The sequence below is a fragment of the Maniola jurtina genome, chromosome 8 (assembly GCF_905333055.1).
Source record: "Maniola jurtina chromosome 8, ilManJurt1.1, whole genome shotgun sequence".
Taxonomy (NCBI): Eukaryota; Metazoa; Arthropoda; class Insecta; order Lepidoptera; family Nymphalidae; genus Maniola; species Maniola jurtina.
This window is the reverse complement of record NC_060036.1, coordinates 4,351,974-4,375,518: the sequence shown is the minus strand read 5'-3', so window position 1 is coordinate 4,375,518 and position 23,545 is coordinate 4,351,974. Positions and strand designations below refer to the sequence as shown.

At 34.4% G+C, this 23,545-nt stretch overlaps 1 protein-coding gene across 2 annotated transcripts in view; it reads left to right on the top strand.

Annotated features, from left to right (window-relative positions):
* The window catches only part of LOC123867534 (acetylcholinesterase-like), a 73,936-nt gene extending 59,656 nt beyond the window's left edge, over positions 1-14,280 (top strand). For both annotated transcript variants that reach the window (XM_045909609.1, XM_045909608.1), the window contains exons 5-7: positions 6,624-6,787; positions 8,079-8,236; positions 9,727-14,280. In XM_045909609.1, the coding sequence (XP_045765565.1) occupies positions 6,624-6,787; positions 8,079-8,236; positions 9,727-9,839 (435 nt within the window). In that variant the 3' untranslated portion in view covers positions 9,840-14,280. The remainder of the gene's footprint in view (positions 1-6,623; positions 6,788-8,078; positions 8,237-9,726) is intronic.
* The last annotated feature ends 9,265 nt before the right edge of the window (positions 14,281-23,545 follow it).

The following is a 23,545-nucleotide window of genomic DNA, read 5'->3' as shown; positions in this document are numbered from 1 at the left end:
GAACTAATAATTTCAAAGAAGTCATTCAACATACTGTCACACCCGGAATCTAATAAGTGAAGCTTTTTTGGAAAACAACTATAGCGCCATTGTGCACGTAATAAAGTTTAACAAACAAGACTGTGCACGTAAAGTACGTAAATAAATGAAGATCGCGTTTCCTACTTCACGTCAAGCAATAAAGAGTTCGCAATCAGAGTTTCCTTCCTCAAGCGTCTGCTTCCGTTTACTTTGCTTCTGCAATGTTTTGAGCTGAGTAGAAAATCCAGAGAACGCATGCTAATCTTGTCAACTTGGTGCAAGATTTGGGTCACTGGTACTTTTAAAACGTCAAACAAGAGACTAACCAGTTTATTCTGGTTCTTCTGTCGTCCAGGATTCTTTTTGCACCTGCTCCATCCGTTGTCCATCCGTTGTACGTGAGCCCATAGTTGCAGCTTTCCACATAATGACTATAAACAGCTGAGCTCACTCTAGAATGCGTGCAGGTCACCCAGGTTAGCGAGGACTCTAGCGGGTTTTGCAAGAAAGCCAAAATAGATTTAGGATACGTTAGTCAGATATTATTCGAGTATCTTCGATTACCTATACGTCTTCATCATGTAACGGATCTTTCTTTTTATCCAGATACAAGTTAGCCGTTTTGTCGTTTTTGTTTTCTAACGCTAGACTTCCACTGTTGGACATCTAGTGTCTTCTTCTCTTCTGGCCTTGCACTGCCTGGATCCAGAGGACCTAGGTACGACTAGTTAGATCTTGTGACCTAGTAGAACGTCTGCCAACTTTGCGCTTTTTACCATACCCGTATTGGTTCTTCGATCTTTATATCGCGCCCATTGCCGCTTCAGAATCACACCCCGTTTGGCTATGTCGGTTACTCTGGTTCTTTTACGGACATCCTTATATCTAATGAGGCCACTTGTTGGCGACTATGTTTCGAATTCGTACCTTAGTACTTATGTCATAGCTGGCATCACGCACTGCTCTAAGACTTTGGTCTTCAGGCACTGAAGTTTCCCGAACTTTTAGCCATTTTAGCCAATCATAAAACCCCAAATTGATCCTACTGAAGAAGGTTGAATTCGATAGTTGCCCAAAAAAAGCCAGGCTTAAAATTCAGTGAGCGACCATTGCTCAAAGCCGACAAATCGTCTCCTGTCTTCCTAACTTCCTGATTTACAGCAAACCATTTATCCAATTTACTCATACTAGTATTTTGAAACTTTGCGCCGAAAAGTTTCCATTCTTTTTTTTCTAAATAATAATATTAGAATTCTAAGAACTACAGACAGTTCCGTACTCGGGTATTTTTTCCGACATTTTGCACGATAAATCAAAAAATATTATGCCTACAAATAAATAAAAATCCGTTTTAGAATGTACAGGTATAGTCCTTTCATATGATACCCCACTTGGTATAGCATTTTACTTTTAAAATTGAAAATACTAATTTTATTTGTTAATGACCACATTTAAATTTTTTTGTATGATGTAACCACAAATTTACGGTTCTTGGATTTTTTCCTTTACTTGTGCTATAAGACCTACCTACCAGCCAAATTTCATGATAGGTCAACGGGAAGTACCCTATAGGTTTTCTAGACAGAGACGACAGACGGACAGACGGACAGGCAGACAGACAGACAACAGTGTGATCCCATAAGGGTTCCGTTTTCCCCTTTGAGGTACGGAACCATAAAACAGGGATATATCTCATGTGGGTAGCTACCTAAAGGTACCGTTTTTGCTTAGTCTATTATTTAGCGTAATATTTATCACTAACGGCCCTCTCGACTTCGCCTGACATAATATAACTATGTCAATCTGGAATAATGTACCTTTCGAATGGTGAAAGAATTTTTCAAATAGATGAAGTACTTTCGGAGATTACCTTCCACATACACACAAACTCAAAAAAATTGCACTCTTTCTTTATAAAATTAGGTATTAAGTTGTAGATGTAAACTCTTTTTAGAATAATAAATAATAAAATATCTTTATTTTCAAACAGTTTTAACAATGTCGTTTGCTTGTGGTCTCCACACTAGGTAACCTGTATTGTGGGGACCGTGTAAGACTTCCTAGAAGATTTCACTGAGGACTAGGAGAGTTCCTTTTGCGTACATAATATTTTATAAGTTTACCTTATAAGTTATATAATTTTATATATTATTTTAGATACGATAATAGTTTAGTAGTTACAATTAGATAGACATACCAACAGCTTAATACGGTAGAGTGGCCCTAATAAATTTTTGTACGGGGCGGTGGGACATATCTGTAGGCTAAAGGTCACAGATTAACGACGGCTATTTCGGACGGTGACCTCTTACGTGTCTCACTGCTTTACTAATGCGCCTGTAGCTGCATCGAAACTCCGCTGTTAATTATTTTAGGTACCTACTTAGGTAGGTATATTGTTTTTTTTGCAATCTAATTTTGTAGGAAAAATTTGAGTTTGAGGAACGTGTGCCCTAGTTGTGACAGCGTATATATTTTTTTTTCTCTCTTTCGTCTGGCTTTACAGTACACTGATTAGCCAATGTCAAGTTTGTAGTTATTTACAAGTTAGGGAAACTATATATATGTATAAGTATGGACTTCGTCTGTGCCGGCGCCCGCCGATATACACGCGGCGCCCCTTTAGAGCGCTTCCCAGACAGTTCCACCACCAATAAACACCAGCAGAACACAAAAACCGGCCACTTCTAACAAAAAAACACTCCAAAAAGTCACAACACGCGCGCCAGCAAACGCCACCACAGACGAAGTCCGACAGCGTATATAGTGTATTAGATTATTTCAAAAAAGTTTCCACATTGGTATGTTGTGGCCTTGTGATGTCCCGGAAACGGAAACGAAATAATCGGATTGTTTATATATTTTTGTATTATGTTGTTTTCTGAATAGGGGTTAATATTTTCTTCGGAATAGTAGAAAATTAGACTTTATAATTTGATGGAACACCTTTTTTTACACCTTTATTACTTGCCTGTTATCTCCAAAGTCACCACGATCCAAACTTCATAGTCGCTGATCGTTCGTCCTTGTATTAGGGACAATACGTATAGAATTTTCATTTTTATAAAATAACGAAGGGGTGGGCACGCGCTGGCTCTTACTCTATTATGTAAAGAGCAAGTTGACATGGTTGACAGATAAAAGTCCAAAATTTTTCATAGTACGTTAATTATATTGCTTGAAAAACCATTGAATAAATATGAAATAATATAATGAATATAACATAATAAATGCGAAAGTGTTTGTTTGCATTGATTATAATAATAATATATAAGTCTATGGGTTGTTTGATGGTTAGTCCTTCAATCAGGTTACAACGGAGCAATGCAACAATGTTGGTAGGTAGTCCAGTTTAAATAGGAAATAATGCCTACATGATGTCAGAGATACAATAACTCTGAACGGACTAGGTAGGTATATCTGTTCAGTCTAGTATCTAGGTACTGTAGAACTGTTATAAATATTGTAGGTATTCTGTGTTCTAGTTCTGAGCACTAAAACTGATTGTGTAGCGAGTCTGCTTGGATATCAAACAATCATACATGTACGAGTATTCAGTATATCAGGTGCATACAAATTGTCATAATGATTACTGTGTATCCTACAGGATATACGGTATGGATGGGGGACGTTGTTAGTAATCTACATAATAATTCTAGGTTATTATTAATAGTGGGTTATAATTTTATATCGTATTTAGCAAATTAAGCATCGTAGTCTGGAATTTAAATGTCCACTATTAACCCGTTAAAGATCGCCTATAATATAGGTAGGTAGGTACAGATTATTCCTGCTATAATAAGCGCAAAAGCACTTCAGAGACAGTATTCTTAGTTCTTCTTGAAAGAATAGCTGATGCCCGCAGCTTCGCCCGCGTGGACTTGGATATTTAAAAATCCCGTGGGGACTTTTGAATACCCAGGACAAATAGCCTATCCGTAATAGCCCGTCCCCAGGATGCAACGTACCACGTAAAAACATTTAAATGGCTGATCCTTTAAAATCCCGTGAGATCACCAGGATTTAGGAATGCAAATGTCGCAAAGTTCTTTTATCGATTAAAAAAAATTACTAATTTATCAGTAAAAATTAAGTATAAATTAAGTATAAATTAATCAGTTCAGAAACCTCGGAGATTTCGGTGTAGGTACATAGGTAGAAAAACACAATTCCCTTTTTGAAAGTTGGTTAAAAAGTTGCCTATGTTACTCCCTGGTCAATCTTGTCTGTGAAAATCCCGTCAAAATTCAGCCGTTCCAAAGATTAGCCCGTTCAAACAAACAGACAGACAGACAGACAAAAAATAAAAAAAAGTGTGATTCAGTAATGGTACCGTTCAAATAACCATAATATGAGCTTAATATAAGGTAATTATTTCGGAATTACAGACAGACACTTGCAACAGTGTCGGTAACCAGATTTGTAATAGAACCGCAAGGGTCCAAACTTGGTCTAGGTAGTTATATCTTCCGTTAATGCCTCAGCGAGCATGTTTACCGACCTCGGTATCTTAGATTCTTAAATAAATAAATAAAGCGTAAAAATTCGAAACGAAAACATTTTAAATCTGTCCTTAGCCAGATGCGAAGGTCAAAATATGTGTAATAATATTTTTAACCCCCGACCCAAAAAGAGGGATGTTATAAGTTTGACGTGTGTATTTATGTCTGTGGCATCGTAATTCCTAAACTAATGAACCGATTTTAATTTTGTTTTTTTTTTGTTTGAAAGGTGGCTTGATCGAGAGTGTTCTTAGCTATAATTCAAGAAAATCGGTTCAGCCGTTTGAAAGTTATCAGCTCTTTTCTAGTTACTGTAACCTTCACTTGTCGGGGGTGTTATAAATTTTTAATTTACACTTGTCCAGATATAACATCCGCCATATTGATATTGTTTGTATAAAATGTGGCCTATATAGTATATACCACTCGGACCATTATAACATTTCTCTTTTCTTTTAATAACATCGCTCTTTTCTTCTAGTTACTAGTACTTAACATAGCTATAGAGTTCAGAATAATAATAAGCAGACGCCATATGTAAACCTCAGACAAATTACTAATGTTTTATTTTTCAATTTTATGTAAGTATACCTACTTTTATGTAACCTACCTAGGTATTTATGTATTCTGCTAGGAATTGAACCCTTCCGGTTATTGTGTCAGAGAAGATGAAGTTCAAGGTTTATTTGCCAATTTGTAAAGCAAAACCTTTCCATGCACGTGTACACATCTTTGTGAATATAACATGAGGGCCTTTATTCTACCTCAGCTCTGCTTGGAAGCTTAAAGTTACTATAAACAAGGTGTTTTATTTATCTATATCTACTGTATGAAAACGCCTCATAGTGTTTTGACTATTTTAGAACTAGGTACCTGCATGACATGGAGGAGTGTCATTATATATTCAGAAAATAACATTTTGTTCTTTCTACTAAATATCGGGTCACGGCTAAGTACAACTAGGATGATGTGATGGTACAAACTACAAAGACGTTGTAATTTGTGAGGTATAAAGTAAACGCAAGGAATCTAAGGAATCTAATCTAAGGAAGCAATAAATCTGATTTCATAGAAACCGAGTAGTTTAAAACGTTAGCTATAATTAGGTATCATAATCACAACTTGGTACGATGTAGGTACCTATAAATTGATCAGTTAATTGAAATAGGTCTCACACGTAATTAATCAACTAAATAAGCAATTACAGAACAATATCATTCTAGTTCACTCCGATTGAATAAAATATCAATAAAATTTATTGATATAAAACTTATCAGGTGGTAAACCTAAACATTAATATTGTAATATCTACTCATAAATCAAGAAAAATAACGATTAAGTAGGACTATTTACGAAATGGAACAATTTATGAATATTATTCGAATCAGTCGCAAACTTGTACCGTAGGCGTTTATTTTGAATACAAAATCTGAATTGGGGATATTATTTTAGGTGAACTTTCAAATCACCCACTCAAACATCCTGAGGGATGGTATTGTTCCTTCACGTTACGAAAAGGTGTTTAAATTGTAATGCCTACCAGCTTTTTTTTAATGTATTCCTTTTAAATCAAGTTTTTGGTACAACACCTATGTCTAGAATTATTTTTGAGAACTATTAATAATTTGAATTATTTTTATGAAAAACAGGCATATCATATCTTACAAGTTCCACAATTATTGATAATCAAAAATGGTACAATGGTACCTACCTACCTAATTTTAATAAATGACTTGAGTTTGAGTTTGGGGTTAAGTTTATACCTACATTCAACTAGATATACTTACTTTTCTTTACTGTTTGCACTGTTAACACTGCCACTCATTCCGATCCTACATCGCTCGCTTCACGCCAATCAGCCGGGCGATTCAGAACTCTTGGTTCGGTAAGTTATCGTACGATAAGATATACTTTCAAAGCTGGCTTCCGAGGGCTTACAGGTGTTACAGAGAGTTTAGGTGAATTTACCACCATTGCCAAACATTCTAGCATTATAATAATTTTAGGCATATTTTGTGGTTTAACAACATAGGTATTATACGTTTGTGGTGGTTCGTACGTACCCGTTATTTACATAAGGTATCTGTTGTCTCATTTCAGCGCACCAGCACAAGTCTGTGGGGTGAGTGGATGGGCGTGATGCACGGTGACGAGATGGAGTACGTCTTCGGCCACCCCTTGAACATGTCTCTCCAGTACCATACTCGGGAACGTGATCTGGCCGCGCATATCATGCAGTCCTTCACGAGATTCGCTTTAACTGGGTAAGAGACAGTTGCATATCGACGGCTTAGAGTGAAAACCTCGTAAGTGTAAAAGAAGTAACTTTTCAGGAGGAAGAAAAAACTGCGGGCTGTAACTAACAGAAGCGAGTATTTCATTTAATGTCATAGATGGCGTTACGAGTATCGAATGAACAAATTAGTCAGATCAGGATGTGCGTTGCGAGATTTTCTTCCTAGAAACGCAATAAAATAAATTTGAGCAAAAATGCATTCCCGAGGTTTTCACTCTAAGACGACGATATAAAGCGATGAGGAAAGGCAGGAAAGGCATTCCGAACCAGGGGCAGATGCTCTGAACGATTCAAAAGTACTTGTAAAAGTCTAATTGAATAAAAATATTTTGAATTTTTAAATTAAAGTAAGATAAAACAAGCGCAATACAGCCACAGATGTATGTTGTTATCTGCAGAGGTTCGACGAAGCCACTCTAGACAGAGCAATCGTGTTGTAAGGGGGGAACGAGAGAGGGACCCGAGAGGATCCCAGTAATTCCGGGACCTATATTGAAGGGTCGTGTTGGTCGTCATTTACCACGAGATTAAAGGCGAAGGATTACTGTGTCTCTTCATATAGGTATTGTAGTGCAGGGTTGCACATGTTCGAATTCGGACTGACTCGTTCGACTAAGCCTAAGCGTCAAATTGAAATCCCGACTTATAGGGAAAATGAGTCAGGATTTTTCTCATCAGGATCTTTACCTTTTATCGTCTGAGCAGATAATTCACTTTATCATTTTGTCCTTTAAGACCAATTTGTCTGTCTTTTGCAAACGATGGCTTGTTAATGAAATAATGGTTTTATGATGACCTCTTTGCAATTGCTTCACTAACGCGAAAACACCGACTGGTTTTGCATATTGTTGTATACTAAATCGTACCCAAGTGAAATTGTATAGTCGCTAGTTTATCTGTAAACAAATTTTATGGTTTTCAAGTGAATGAGAATAATGTAAAATGTTAAATTTTGATGCGGATTTTTCAATCCCTAGATGACTTAAATAAGAGCAGAAAACTGAGGTTACGTACATCCACGCATTCATTTTTCTTAACCCCTAAAATGTCTAATAATTAGGTATCTGATCGTCTTATTCCTCTATATATCTCATTTTAGTTTAGTATTTGTCGGCTGAAAATTAATTGGCCCAGAAAGTACCTACTGAGCGACAAAACATTCGTCGCATGTGTGTCTGTATCTACATATCAATGTACAATATTCATCAAAACAAAAACAACATTATTATCATATCAACAAAACACGTATAACGTTCCAGGAAACCGCACAAACCGGACGAGAAGTGGCCCCTGTACTCGCGGTCGTCGCCCCACTACTACACGTATACCGCGGATGGCCCGAGCGGGCCGGCCGGGCCACGCGGGCCCAGGGCGTCGGCCTGCGCTTTCTGGAATGATTTTCTCAACAAACTCAATGGTAAGTCAGTTACGAGTCCCTTGTGATTGACTGCATCACATCTACAGAGCACGCCTGCCTAGAAAGTGCCAATGTTATAGCTAGCGGAAGAAACGGAAGCCGAAAGGACATTCCAAGTTCTAGCAGTACGTATTAGAAACCAGGAAGCAAATCGCATCATACCAGTCCGTGGAAATTCGACTATGTACGGGTGAAGACCTTGGCGATGCCTCGCGATTCGATAGTAATAGGAATAGCCTCTGTCGTAACTCGTGATTCTCATTGCCCTATTTCTACATATTATAATGTAGTGGGATACATACCACGATTAATTTGATGATTTTTGTCGATATTTCGATCCAGTTTTTATGGATCGTGGTCACGATGGGACTGCAGTGCTGCATTAGATGAAGTTTATCAAATTAATGGTTGTACGTATATACCTACCAGTTATCTACACTATAATATGTCGTTAAACTACGAAATAAGCCTAAAATCATTACTACATATTGCATTGTAATCTAATGCTAACTATTGTCACTCAGCTCAGAATCACTCATCGGGCGATGGAGAGAGCTTGAAGTTTCTCTACGTGATTAAATCACAAATGAGGATATCCGTAGGAGCACCAAAGTAACCGACATAGCTCAACGGGTTGTGAAGCTGATTTGGCAATGGACAGGGTACATACTTAGTTCCAAAAACCCATAGACGTTGCGGTCCCAAGGCGCTAGAATGGCGACTGCGTACAGGAAAGTGCAGCGTTAGAAGATCCTCGCTAGGTGCACAGACGGCATCAAGTGAGTCGCAGAGAGCTGCTGGATTCAGGCGGCGCAAGATAGTAGCGTGTATAAGTCCCTACAAGAGACACCATCTATCGATTCGTAAAACTTCGTAATATTTGGAACTTCACAAAAAATTCACGATACATAACGGGCATATCAACATGGGAGCTAATTGCTGGCAGTTGGAGCAAACCAGTATAATTATTTCGTACTCAAGTGCCGGCGACGTCAGTAAAAAGGCCATGCGTGATTGAATTTTGCCAAACTTGTTCTGGATCTCTGGGAAGTTTTGGATGACTTTGCCGTGACTTTGCTTTGTAATATCTGTTATATAATGAGTTGATGTTTTAGTTTGTATCAATAAAACATTTTGATCCTGATCTTCTCGTGTGTTCTTGGAAGTGTGGTATGATGTAACACGCGTGTCGTGGGCGAAATAGAGTTCAGCAAAATGCATCTATATTCTATACATATATAGAATCTAATTATTTATCGAAGCCAAAATGTGTTTCTGTCATAAACATTGAATACTTACTTGCTATAAAATAAAATTGATTTTCGCGATCATTTTCAAAAGTGATCGTAGATCTTTAATTCTTTTGTACTTACAACTTGTAAGGGATTTCCTAAAGATTTCTTATCTCTTAAGTACAGAAACAGTTTTTCTGATACTTTGACACGAGGCTCTAGGATTATGATTTACAGCATGTTTTATTTTCCTTTCAGAGTTAGAACACGTACCGTGCGATGGAGCCGTCACTGGACCTTACAGCAGTGTCGCGGGCACTACGCTGCCTCTAGTGCTTCTCACAACACTGGCAATCACTGTGGCATTATAAACAGTATCACTATACAGCCGTTGAAAGCACACCATTACAAAAATATTGCAAGTTTAAAAATAATATTTTTGATCGAAAATCACATATCACTTAGATTTTAAGAAAATATAAGTAGGCACCTAATTGAAAATGGCACTGAAACTTTAAATACTAACGCAATCTCTCACTGAGTCTAGATTTGGTATGAAATTGAAATCCTCATTGTGAAATTTAAAGAGCTTTGTACCAGATTGTACAGAGTGAGGGAACCCTCGGTTTTATCCTGGATTGACGATCTGTCTCATTAGGCTATGGGGATGTGAAATGAAATCAAAGAAAAATAGTCTTTTCATAGCCTAGGTACTTAGCGTCAAATATAGGTAGCATTTGACGCCTACCAGTGACGTCGAAGCCTCGACGTGTTGTTATAACGTTAACGCTAACGTTACGTTATATAACAATGTTACGGCTCGCTCGTCGACCCGAGACTGGTTATGATTTCAATCTCATAACTTTCAATTAAGGGCCAAAAATGTTTAAAAAATCTACTTATTTGTCAGTTTTGTCACGTAGAAGTCACTAAACATTTCTTTACTTATGATAATAATAATTATAAAGATTTCAATACAATATTCAGGTCCTTTAATTTGCGAATCGGTTTACTCTACAGATAAGGCTTATCTGTGGTTTACTCTATATGCTAACCATAGATGGATAGTGAATGTTACATTATGAGTATTGCAAATAACATAAAAATTCAAGTTAGGTAGACTAATATTGTTGTTTCTTCTGATTAATTACCACCACACTTGGTATTATTTTTAATAATATTCTTACGCATTAAAATTATTGTAAGGATTAACTGTAATGTGTCGCTAAGTTACTTAGCAACGTTGTCATTTGTCTAAAGGTGCCGAATTTTTTGGCATTAATAACGTCTGCTAAGTAACACGACATACTATGGATAGATTGATCAATCGGCCGTTATCGTTAGGCAGATGATTTTATGGGAAGTAATAATACAATCTATTCTAAGACAAAAATATTTTATAATCTCTGTATTTTACTTGTGTAAGATATAACCGCTTAAGTAAATTAGATGTCATGATGTTCCTCTACCTAGTAGAAAAATAGGTATTGTTGTGTATCAAAATGTAGATCATGGTCAGGTTAATATAACCTTGATGTGTTATGTTAAGGTGTATTTTATGGTACTCTTTAGTAAGACTCGACGTAGACAAAACAATTTTAGAATTATTATGTTTGGAACTTAGGTCTTCTGAACTGTGGTTGGCACATGTTATTACAGAAATCTTTAAAAAAGGAAAATTAATTACACCTGTGATCGAATCATAACCAGATGTACCTACCGTCTGTGTTAGATGGTATTTGATGGAAAATTGTAAAATGTTTGCGTGTAGAACGCCAATTTTCGTTTATTTAAAGAATCAAATTACTATCTACAAATCACTGCTTATCTCTTCTAATTATTTATTTATTATGAAAGTATGTAATTTTTTCATAATTTCATAAGTAATGCCTGCTAATTAGTTTAATATGCTTATGGTATAATATCTCAGTTGCTCGGATGCCTAGGAAATAAGTGTCAATTTCGTTCGTAATTTCCATGACTTTTTAAAGAAAACACTACCCAAGTGTAAGAGAGCTCTTTCCTATGAGTAGTGAAAGCAACTGTCTTGTCTCCGTCGCCTCTTATTGATTTGTACCTTTAGGTTAACTAGAGAAATTGTCTACACATCGGCTTTGACTGTTGAAGCGATGCAATGCTCAGCTTTTACAAGACATTGAAAATCACTATACATATCAGTGTGTGCCTCTGCTTGAATAGCAACTGATACATATCTTAATTAGAGCGAAATTTTAGAGTTTTATATTATATATTAAATATTACATATGTATAGATGAGTGTACGTTGTGAGACGAATTTTTATTAATATATTTACCATTTAGGATGCTATTGACTTGTACCACTTGAGGATCTTATGAAATCCAATTCTTATGACTTCAAACAAATAAATAGATATATTTTGTAAATAATCCCTTCTTACAATTAGGTGCGATGTCCCGATATAATGTACTTTTCTATGTATCTATGTATGAGATATATTATAGTATTCAATATCAATAGATAATAATATAAATTAAATAATATACTTATATCTAGTAAAAGATATACTTAGATATGCATTTTATAATCAATGTTTGAATAGCACTGCCATCCACTAAAACCATCAATGAAAAGTCAGTGTTTCTTTAAACGGTAAGTAGGTACCTACCAAAGTACCTATCTAATTAGGGAAGCCTTAGCGTAACTTAAAGTAAATAAACGTGACAGTGGTAGGCGTGAATCTGTCATTTAGTATGGAAGGAATTTGATAATTTCATACAAATTGACATACCAAAGTAACTCCACTGTCATGTTACTTGAAAAGTTTACACTAGGTGCTCTGAATACAGCACTAATTTTTAATTAAGTATAATAATTTTTTTAAGGATGAGTACAGAAAAAGTTTATTGTTTCAAATGTGCAATCGGATTTTTTTTACACTATAATTTTACAAAGTTATATTAGAGTTTTCATTGTTTTGAAAATAATACGAATTGAAAATAATAACGGACCTCATTTTGCGGTCGCAAAAACTGTTTGGTAACTAGCTATTCAAAATCTTTTAAATTCGTTATTCAATAGGATTAAAAAAAAAAAAAACATATAATAGGGAAATTCAGTAGTCTACTTAGGCAGTGATCGTAAATTCTTTCCGTCGAAACGACTTAATCTATAGCATATCTAATAATGCTTTAAATGGAAATCGTCTTATGAATTTAATAAAATTAAAAACATGGTATTTGTGAAATGAAAACATATTAGCGATAGTGAATATATTTATATGCGGTTGTCAATTATATATACCTACCTACTTTCTTCGGTCAGATTAAAAATACTCAAATGGCTTTAGAGTTTAGTCAGTAGGTACACCAAAATTTTACCGTTCGGTGATGCTATAATTTTTAATTTTGCGAGTTCCTAACCTTTTGGCCGTTGGGTTGGAAGTGTAATCCACCCGTCTCCCCCTCAAAATCCCAAACGCGAAATAATTTTTGAAAAATCTGTATAAAAAAATTCGCGCTCGCCACACTCGCACTTTTATTTCGAGTTCTTTGATCTCACCATAGCGGATATTTTAAAAACAAAATATGTTGAAATGGCTGTGCTCGTTTCCGTTCTGCTTTCAAATTAGACCTTTTTAGGATCCCACAGTAAACCAAGGAATTTTTATGGTTTCATTTGAAAGTAAACTATGAGCGTAGAGTTGACATTAAGCAGCAGTAATCGCTGAAATAAATCAGGTACAGGATGAAGGTCTGGTGAAGTTAAAGCTGTTTATTCAAGAAATCTTCCGTTTAGTTTATCCGATATTTACATACACTGATTTGAGTCAGACATATGCTCAATTTAGACAGTTTCAAAAAGTACCTATAGCCATAGTACAAACAGAATAGTAGGCTAACTAAGGCCGATCGGCGAGTTAATTACCTACTCCTGCGTTGACGCCAAGGGTTGTCACTTTTATTTTTAATTAAATATCATTTGCGTATTATGTATGACAGCACTAGGTTTTTAATTTCGTAATAATAATAATGAAATGTTTTACTAATTCATAAATGGGGTGTAAAAAAAAGACGTTTTAAAAAGAAAAGACAAATTTTAAAAATTATAAATTTGTTACTGAAAAATATTTCCTCCGATTACGAGATATTCGGAACGGTTTATTGTTCGCCGTTAATGTAAAATAAATTCTCATCCTAACGTATAACTTTTGCAAAAAACTTTTAGGGAAGCATGGGCATGGCATCTTGAACTCTACTTCTTTTAGACGTTCGTAAATTGACGAGCCGATTTTAATATTAATATGGTCCTTTTTAAACTCATTATAAAACAACTGCTCCATCCTTTCGATATTGGCGACAAAATCATCGGGTGGTACATTCAGTAGGTATATTGAAGAATGATAAGTCCGGTTGGTTGGAGTCGTTATTGAGACACCCGAAGACACCACAATAAATTTTGGCTTTTTTTGAAGTCATAATTGTTAATACCAAAACAAAAAAGAGCGAGCGTGCAACGTAATACGCAATTGCGCGCGATTAGCATGGCGGCGCGGCCCGTACTGCCGGCCGATTGAGCCGGTTGAGACTATGCGAATGTGTGCGTGAAACTTCCGTGCGTACACGGCGCCCGCTGCTCACGGATACATTCAAACCGGCGGCGGCCACTTTGTATGGAGTTAACCTACTGTTCTGTTTGTACTATGCTATAGCCCACAAACCCTGCAACCATCTTATAAGTATGTTTTAACTACCAGCGAAAGAATTTATAAAAGCAATTCAATAGATCTTGAAAAATAGCAAGTTAGAAATTAAAATATAATTGTTTTAGGTACTTGCGTAAAAATTAACAAAGTTATAGGAGTTTTCGGTAATCGGCAAGATTTTCAATAACAGCGGCGGCCATCTTGAAAAATACATATAAACCACTTCTGGCTGTCCGATTTTGATAAGTAGCTCGACTTATTTTCTGTTAGTGAGTAGGCACACCAGAGTAAAGCCAAAACGGTTCACAATTCACAAAATAATATCTTTTGTTGGAATTTTTTCTATGTCAAATCATTATACCTATATTGACCAGTCTTTAGTTTACTAGAGATAGTTTTGTAGAATTTACAAATAAAAATTAAACTAAGCCTTTGTACGCACTTTGTAGTGTTATTTTCCCCAGGAGGCTGTCCATATCTGAACTGGTATTCAAGGAAGGTTTTCCTTCAAATATTTTGCACCACCTCGCTTTTTCGTCGAACTAAGCACAATATGAAAAGTTGTATGGGATAGCTTTAATTAGTAAACAATAAGATGTAAAGTGATGTAATTAAAAAATAACAATTCTTAATTAGTATTTTCAGAATAGATGGCAATATTTTGAAAACTTTATTGTAATTTTCACCATGTTAGACAGACTGTACTTTTTCATCGCTTATCAGTTGACCCGAAATCTTGTCGCATTCACACACAAAATTTAAACTTTGACTATTTCTAGCAGTCCGATGAGACGGTCAAAAAAATAATATATAAGTATCTACTAGCGATCGCCTGCGGCTTCACTTACTAAATATTAATTCTCTTTTTCCCCTTAACAGGTTTTCTTAAATTTTAAGATGATTCAAGATCATTTAATATAGATTTCAATGGCTAGAATAAAATAGGTGAACCATAGAAAGTGCTGCCCGCGGGCAACGCCAATATTAAGAGGGGTCTCTCCGTCACTCGCTTCATACAAACGTAGTTCCGATTTCATTTGAATATTAAGCAACCAAAGTCCATGAAATTTTGCAGACATATTCTAGAAACTAATATCTGTGTCTGTGGTGTTTTAGATTTTTCTAAAAATATGTATGTAGTATGTATATAGTTTCTAGAATATGTCTGCAAAATTTCATGGACTTTGGTTGCTTAATATTCAAATGAAATCGGAACTACGATTGTATGAAGCGAGTGACGGAGAGAGCCCTGTTAAACTTATTAAAATAATTTTCATTTCGAAATATCACTTCTTGATACCAATGTGTTATGCTATCATGTCCTCTACTATTTTATCGAAACGTCAATGCAACAATACTGGGGACTAGGTACTCATACCTACACATTCGAGAGTTGCGTTAAACCATCAAAATCGTATGAAGTTGTTTCATTAATATTATTAAGCTCGGTACTCACTTATGGCCAGAATTAATAATAACCCTATCTGTAATCTGTCGACAAAATATAATTTACTTAACAACATTTTTATTTGTCGTGAATTGTATGGTCTTTTTTGACAAATAACAATGTTGCTAAGTAACTTATCGACAGCGTACAGATAGATTATATTAAATTTCAGCTGTTAGAGGTATAGTATAATATAATATAATATATGATATTGTAACAACCTACAAGGAGCTAAATACGCTTCGGATATTGTCACTACGTATTCAGCTACAAAGTCTCCAAATCCGCTGCAGTGCGAGCGTCATTGTGCTCGCAGAAAAACCGTCACTCAGCATATCGTTACGCACATACTGACGAGCGGCTCGTAGCAGACTTGTACTTAATATATATTAGATAGATTATTATCACACTAATATTATAAAGGCGAAAATTTGCGTGTATGTGTGTGTGTATGTTTGTACTTCTTCACGCAAAACCCACTGGACGAATTTGGCTGAAATTCGGAGTGGAGATTTAGATAATATTTTGGATTAGCACATAGGCTACTTTTTATCCTGGAAAACCAAAGAGTTCCCACGGGATTTTGAAAAACCTAAATCCACGCGGACGAAATCGTGGGCGTCAGCTAGTTATTACTAAAAGGCTCCATCTACGTTTAGCGAACCGACGCAGCGTAGACTGATTCAGGAGCACTCTTATATAGGACACAATCTCGAGTGTTGGGCTCATTTTCTTTGCGCCTCGCCAATTGTCGTTTTTTTGACGAACATAAAGGGAGAATCATTAGCAGTATTTAAGTAGCCTCGTAGTACATCCACAATTTTATTGACAACGCGAACAGAAAAGCTCCGTTCATACTCAGCTCACCAACATCTTAATCAAGTGAGTACCGGGCTTTATAAAATGTATTGTTTATACGCTATCCACGGACAGAAGTTAATATTAACTTGTTTCCGTGGACAGGGTAGTAGGTACGGCTTGTTAGTGATTAGTTGGTCACTCAAAATGGTTAAGAGGGCTCTCTCCGTCACTCGTTTCATACAATCGTAGTTCCAATTTCATTTGAATATTAAGCAACCAAAGTCCATGAAATTTTGCAGACTTATTCTAGAAACTAATATCTCTGTCTGTGGTTTTCCAGATTTCTGTTAAAATATTCGGTTTCAAAGTTACGCGGTCTTAAAAAATTTCATACAAATCTTTGAGCTCCTGTAATTTTAAAACTGCATATTTTTAGAAAAATCTAAAACACCACAGACACAGATTAGTTTCTAGAATATGTCTGCAAAATTTCATGGATTTTGGTTGCTTAATATTCAAATGAAATTGGAACTACGATTGTATGAAACGAGTGACGGAGAGAGCCCTGTTAACGCCCAGTGACTTCTTTGTCTTGGTAATTTGTATGGGATCACGTAACAGAGAGTCCTTTTTTAACTTCTCTCCGTGGATACAGTATAGTATCAAAAATAATCTACTTATGAATGGTTATAAAACGACAAATTTATGCGAACGTCAATGTTTCTTGATAGCTTACACTTTAGAGCTCAAGCAGTGAAACTACACTAGAATCTTAGATTCAGCTACTCCATTATTTGTAGTGCAATAAAATAAAACACTTCAATTTATTAATTTTACACTATTATTAACCAATAACCATATTATATAATAAATGAATTCATTCCATAATTATTTTATTTGTTACTAATTAAACAATTATCTATTTATAAACATAATACTAATGTTTACCAATCATTGATTGATTTACTTATTTAAAATGTTTTGTATAGAATATCAAATCATTATAAGGAATAAAATAACACTAACTAAGTATGTTATTATCTAGATAGAACTATATATTATATAGAATGTTAGTTACTTTAATATTAAGGTTTACTTGCATTTTTCAGATTTGTATGAACAATACGTCTTAATTACATCAGCTTTATAATTATATTTTTCATAACATTAATTTTTCAGGGCCTAACTGCAAAATTAACTGAATGTTAATAAACATCTGTTAGTATACCTAAGCCAATATTAACACTTGATAGGTGTAAGAATATAATTTATTTGATTGAATGTGATTTTGAATAATACCTTATATTAAAATGACTTCATTATTTCAATTCTTCTTTTTATATTAAAATATATAAAAAAATATAATATATAAGTAATAGTTTTAAGAAGTAGATAATAATTATATTAATTTTATACTTTCACTTTACAAATTATTTGCACATGTGGTGATTCCACTTCATTGTAGATTAGCATTATTTTTAGTATATTAAATTTACTTTATATTATGTAATATACTGAACGAAGTATTATTGTCATCCTATAGTTTTAGCAGTAATAATATAATTATATTATTGCCAAATGAAATTCAGTTATTTATTCGGGTTATTACGTACTTGAATAAATAAATAAATAATAAGTTATCGCTGAATATAAAATTATATTTTAATAAAGAAATTTATTTATTTACTCAAAAATTGTGATTCGTAATAATCATAATCTGATCAAAGTGTAATAAATTAACGATACACAGTAAATAAATGTGTAGTTTCTTAGAAAGAGTTAATTGTTTATTAGTAATTAAATGTTCAATGTTATTTGCGTAAAAATAAAGCTTTTATAATTTGTTGCGATTTGTTATTGATGTTACATTATTATTATAAGAACAACTTACAAGTAACAAATAATGCAGTTCCGACCTAGACTAAATTATTATTATAAGTATTATTATTTTCAATTTAATGAAAGCCATAATTATTTAAATATTTTCCACAAATTTTAGGACTTAGGATCATTATTTAGAAGTTACGAAAGAGCTTCTCGACTTATGTAATTGATAAAAAAATCACATTTTTGTATACCTATCCAGTATGGTCTACTCGTAAGTAGTGTATGTATGGTTCTACAAAATATCAAAGTTTCTATGTTTTTATGCCCTCATTTGTCATACAATCACACACAAGTACCTATAGCTGTATTGTCAACGCATCTTTATGTTCAATAGGAAATTCAAAATAATTTATATACTTACATATCAAAAATTGCAGAACTGGCAGGATTTCAAACTACTGCGACTTCCATGGGTATCGCACTCGGAGCGCCTATGGTCACTTTTGATATCATGTAGGTATTTAAAATTATTTAGAAATTTTCTGGAAGTGTAGGCAAAACATTATTATTCAAAATTATATAACGTAACGATTTATATGAATCAAAACCAATTTGATTTATGAAAAATATTTAATGGAGTGGTACCTTACCTGTTTTCAATTACTTATCAGATCACAATGAAAAAATATATTATTGAGGTAATTTCAATTAAATTGAAATTCTAGCTGTTGGTCTGTTTATGAAGAAAATAAACTAGTATGAATTATTTTTGTATCCAGAACACATCAGATATTAGTTCTATAAAATCAATATTAATACTATAGTATACTGACACATTTTTTGCTTACTTTTAACCGACTTCAAAAAAAGGATTACTCCGCCAAATATGAACCGATTTTGACAATGTTTTTTGTTTGGTAGGTGATACTTTCGAGGTGGTCCTATTTTAGTTTGGTGAAGATCTGATGACTATGTGTGAGATAGAGAACAGAACTCCTCAACCGATCAGAGTGAATTGCTCGCGAGTAGGTTTTTAACCAGGTGTAGCATATTTTAGTACAGTGGGGCCACTAAAAGTTGTGAAATGAAAAAAAATGAAAACCGACTTCAATAACCACAAACACTAAAAAGTAAAAAATAATTTTTCATTCTACACGTGTATGTTGCTTCATACTTTGATTTAAGTATAATTTCTTTTATTATACTCGCTCGACTTCATACATAAGTACGTATACAAACAAAAATTATTTTTTACTTTTTAGTGTTTATGGTTATTGAAGTCGGTTTTTTTTTAATTTTTTTTTTTGTGTAACTATGCATTTTATATTTATCAAGTTTAAAAAAAATCTGAAAAAATGCGCCTATATAAATTAGCATTTTTCAAATAGAACTTTATTTTTTTGTGAATATTGGTGGTAAATAAAACATAATTTAACGTTATAATTAATTTAGTCTAATAACCGAAATGTTGAAATGTTTAAAATACTTACTGATAGTTCTGTAATGATCGGGAGTTAGGTGTTGCTTAAACATTAGGTGCTATGTAATGTATACATATCGACGTGCTTTTCATTACTTACCCATTAAAATATCAAAAGAAATGCAAATGACATTGACAATATCTGTTAATAATTTTGGATTTCATTAAGCGATGGGTGATTGTTGCACAAAAAAAACAATCGAATGAATCGAATAATTAAACAATCGATCGTCTTCACAAAAAAACAATCAAATAAAAAATCGATTGTTAAATTTTTCGATTATTAATGTCTACGAACGCGGAGCGCACGGCCTGGGATGAATACTTAAATAAAAAACTCTAAATCAATTGCGTAATGATTATATTCCATTTTTCAATTCCCTTATCATAGACGCCCGCTATGTTTTTTTAATTGTTCGATTGTTTTCGGATAATAACAACATTCGAATAGTTCAATTGTTATTCGAATGTATCGCCCATCACTGATTTCAATATATGAGCTGTGACGCTTTTAGATTTGTATCTATTTGTTGATATTAAACTTAATAATAAATATTTTCTCACATCTATTTAGTTGTTCTTCGTAAATTGTCAATATTATGATTTTATTTAAGAAATACATAGCAACTTAACTCTATTTTATTTGTAAAGTACAGTGATTTACGCTAAGGAATAACTAATAATTTCCTTTTGATCTATAATTGAACTTGGCTATTCTATAGTCGTGGCTTCAGTTGTCAAGTGACTGGGATTTAGGATTTTTTTACAACTATTAAGCAGTTGCCTGCGAGCTTTCTCCCGTTTATTGTGAATATGTTAAGCTTCATTTACGCCAAGGAAACATTGAGCGACATGTGGCACGCCACCCGTGGTACGTGCGGTAGTATGGTAAAATATTTTAAAATGCAGTATGAATCGTCGGTAGACTGTCGTACCGTGGTATTCTTTCTATACACTGTCTGTAGGTGCTGTTTCGGCATAAAATAGATTGCCGCGTGTTTCGATTGCGGAAAATTCCCGCTAAGACAACTTATATCGACTTGTGGCATGTCGCATTGTCGTACATTGTTGCTTTGGCGTGCAACACCCTTAACACCTAATATTATAAATCTTTGTCGTTCTCAAATGTAAACGGAGTGGTTAAAACATGTAAATTAAGATCCACTAAGAACTTTAGAAGATTTCACAATGACATAGATGATGCCTTGTTATAAATATATTATAGTTAATATATTTTTGGTAGGTACATTATTTCAATGTTTTTAAACCAGTCTACTTGTAGTTCACTGTACTTTGCACAAAAAATAACTATTACACTTTAGATGAAAAAAGTATTTTAAATACATAATAATATGTTCAACTTTAATAGTTTTGCTGCAAATTATTCAATAAACTTTAACTATATTATTTGTTTTATTGCGAAAATTTATCCGAACCAGTGGTCGATGCAAGACAATTCAAAATTACGTACTTATAAAAGTTTATTTGAATAAAAGTCTTTGCATTCTTTTTTTTTTAAGAAAAAACAAGAGATGGGACGGGACGTCTACAAACTTTTAACTAGTATATTGTAGACCATCGATGTATATAATTGTAGACCTAGTTGAATCTTGAAATAATGGTGCAGTAATTAAAAGAATAGGTACCTACCTACTTCAGTATTCACAACGGTTTCGTCTTCCTTTTCGGTAGGGTAAACTGGGGAATGACAGTGGGTTTGCAGGTGTCTTTGGTTGCGAACCATTCTTAACAGGGCTCTCTCCGTCACTCGCTTCATACAATCGTAGTTCCAATTTCATTTGAATATTAAGCAACCAAAGTCCATGAAATTTTGCAGACATATTCTAGAAACTACCTAGAATACCGTACAAGTCTAACTAACTAAACCGTGTCTACACGGTACAGACTACAAGTGGTGCTGACTCTTTCATAAATACTAAGGCGTTAGATTTATCAGATAGATTCCTTTCTTTTCTATTTTTAATAGAATAAGTAATTTGAGAATTCGGGAAAAATAAAACACGGATTTAATTTAAAAGACAATATTTACATAATATTTTATTGGTTTCAAAAGAGAAATAACTACATTACTGACAAAACACGCAAAAACGGCAGAACGGATTTGGATGTTTGGAATGGAGATAGATTAGTATACCCTGGATTAACACATAGGTTACTTGTTACCGGAAAATGAAAGAGTTCCCACGGGATTTTTAAAAACCTAATTTCACGCGGACGAAGTCGCGGGCATCAGCTAGTAAATAATATTTCTACTAAGTATAGGTAACTACGTACATAATACGTAAGTATTATAATAATTTTGTAATCCAAAAAAATTGCTACGATGAAATCATTAGGTACCTAAATGACAAATTGGAGCAAACTACAAAATATGGAGATTTTAACGAAGTAATTTGAGGAGTTCATGGAGGAGTATAAGGCGCATTGGTGATGCCCTGAGTGCATGCGAGCTGTCCCAGAAGGGAACAACTCGGATACACCGGTCCGAGGATGCTTCATGAATTAGACGTTTTTTTTTTCTCTCTCGTCTGACTTTACACTGATTAGCCAATGTCAAGTTTCTAGTTATTTACAAGTTAGGGAAACTATATGTATAAGTATGGACTTCGTCTGTGCTGGCGCCCGCCGACACACACGCGGCGCCCCTTTAGAGTGCTTCCCAGTCAGTTCCACCACCAATAAACACCAGCAGAACACAAAAACCAGCCACTTCTAACAAAAAAACACTCCAAAAAGTCACAACACGCGCGCCAGCAAACGCCACCACAGACGAAGTCCGAATAAGACGTTTACTTCGAGCAGCCGCTATGCCAACACGGAGCGTGGTAATCTTATCATTCTTGATGAAACTAGGATTGACACGGAACATAAGCTCCTTGAAGAGCTGCGGAGTTCCGTTGGGATTAAAATCTCAGCTGGAAGAGCAGAAGAAGGAACATAAACTACTTCTAGATTTTACTACAGTGGAAGTTGAGTTGCGAGAGATGAAAAAGTTTATGAATGTAGTTTTGAAAAAAGTTAACACCGTAGATAGAAGCTAGAGTTAATTAATGTTCGTTAAGGATGAACGCATCGAGACTGCTCTTAGTAGGGAATAGGAGACTAAGGAACAATCTCAAGTACATAAAGCCAGTGCTATCTTTTGTAAAAGCCGTTAAATAGAAGAAAAAGTAGTTAACCTAATATAAAAAAGAGAGGAAGTATGCAGAGTACTGAAATAAAAGGGGTGGAAAATAATTAAATGTTTACGTATTTGGCGGCTCCAGAAGGACACCACTGTACAAAATTAGAATTGTTTTATTAAAGACTAGCTGATGCCCGCGACTTCGTTCGCGTGGATGTAGTTTTTAAAAATCCCGTGGGAACTCTTTGATTTTCCGGGATAAAAAGTAGCCTTTGTGCTAATCCAGAGTATAATCTATCTCCATTCTAAATTTCAGCCTAATCCGTTCAGTAGTTTTTGCGTGAAAGAGTAACAAACATACACACACACACGTACAAACTTTCGCCTTTATAATATGAGTGTGATATAGTGCAGGAAGAACCATTCAAAGTTGAAAAAATAAAACACAAAACAGAGCGAGATTATGCCTCATTTATTATAGGGTTGCCAGTGAACAAATTTAATACTTAAGTAATTTTATTAATTTCAAAGTATTAAAATTATACAGGTCAAAACTAAAAACGACAGTAATAATTTCACTGTACTTTTGAAGATTACTCAAAGTTGTTGCAAGAAATGTCAGCTTCCATTAGATATATTCTAGGTATCATAGTAAGTTCTAATTAATTATTACTCTATAATAATTATTTAAAA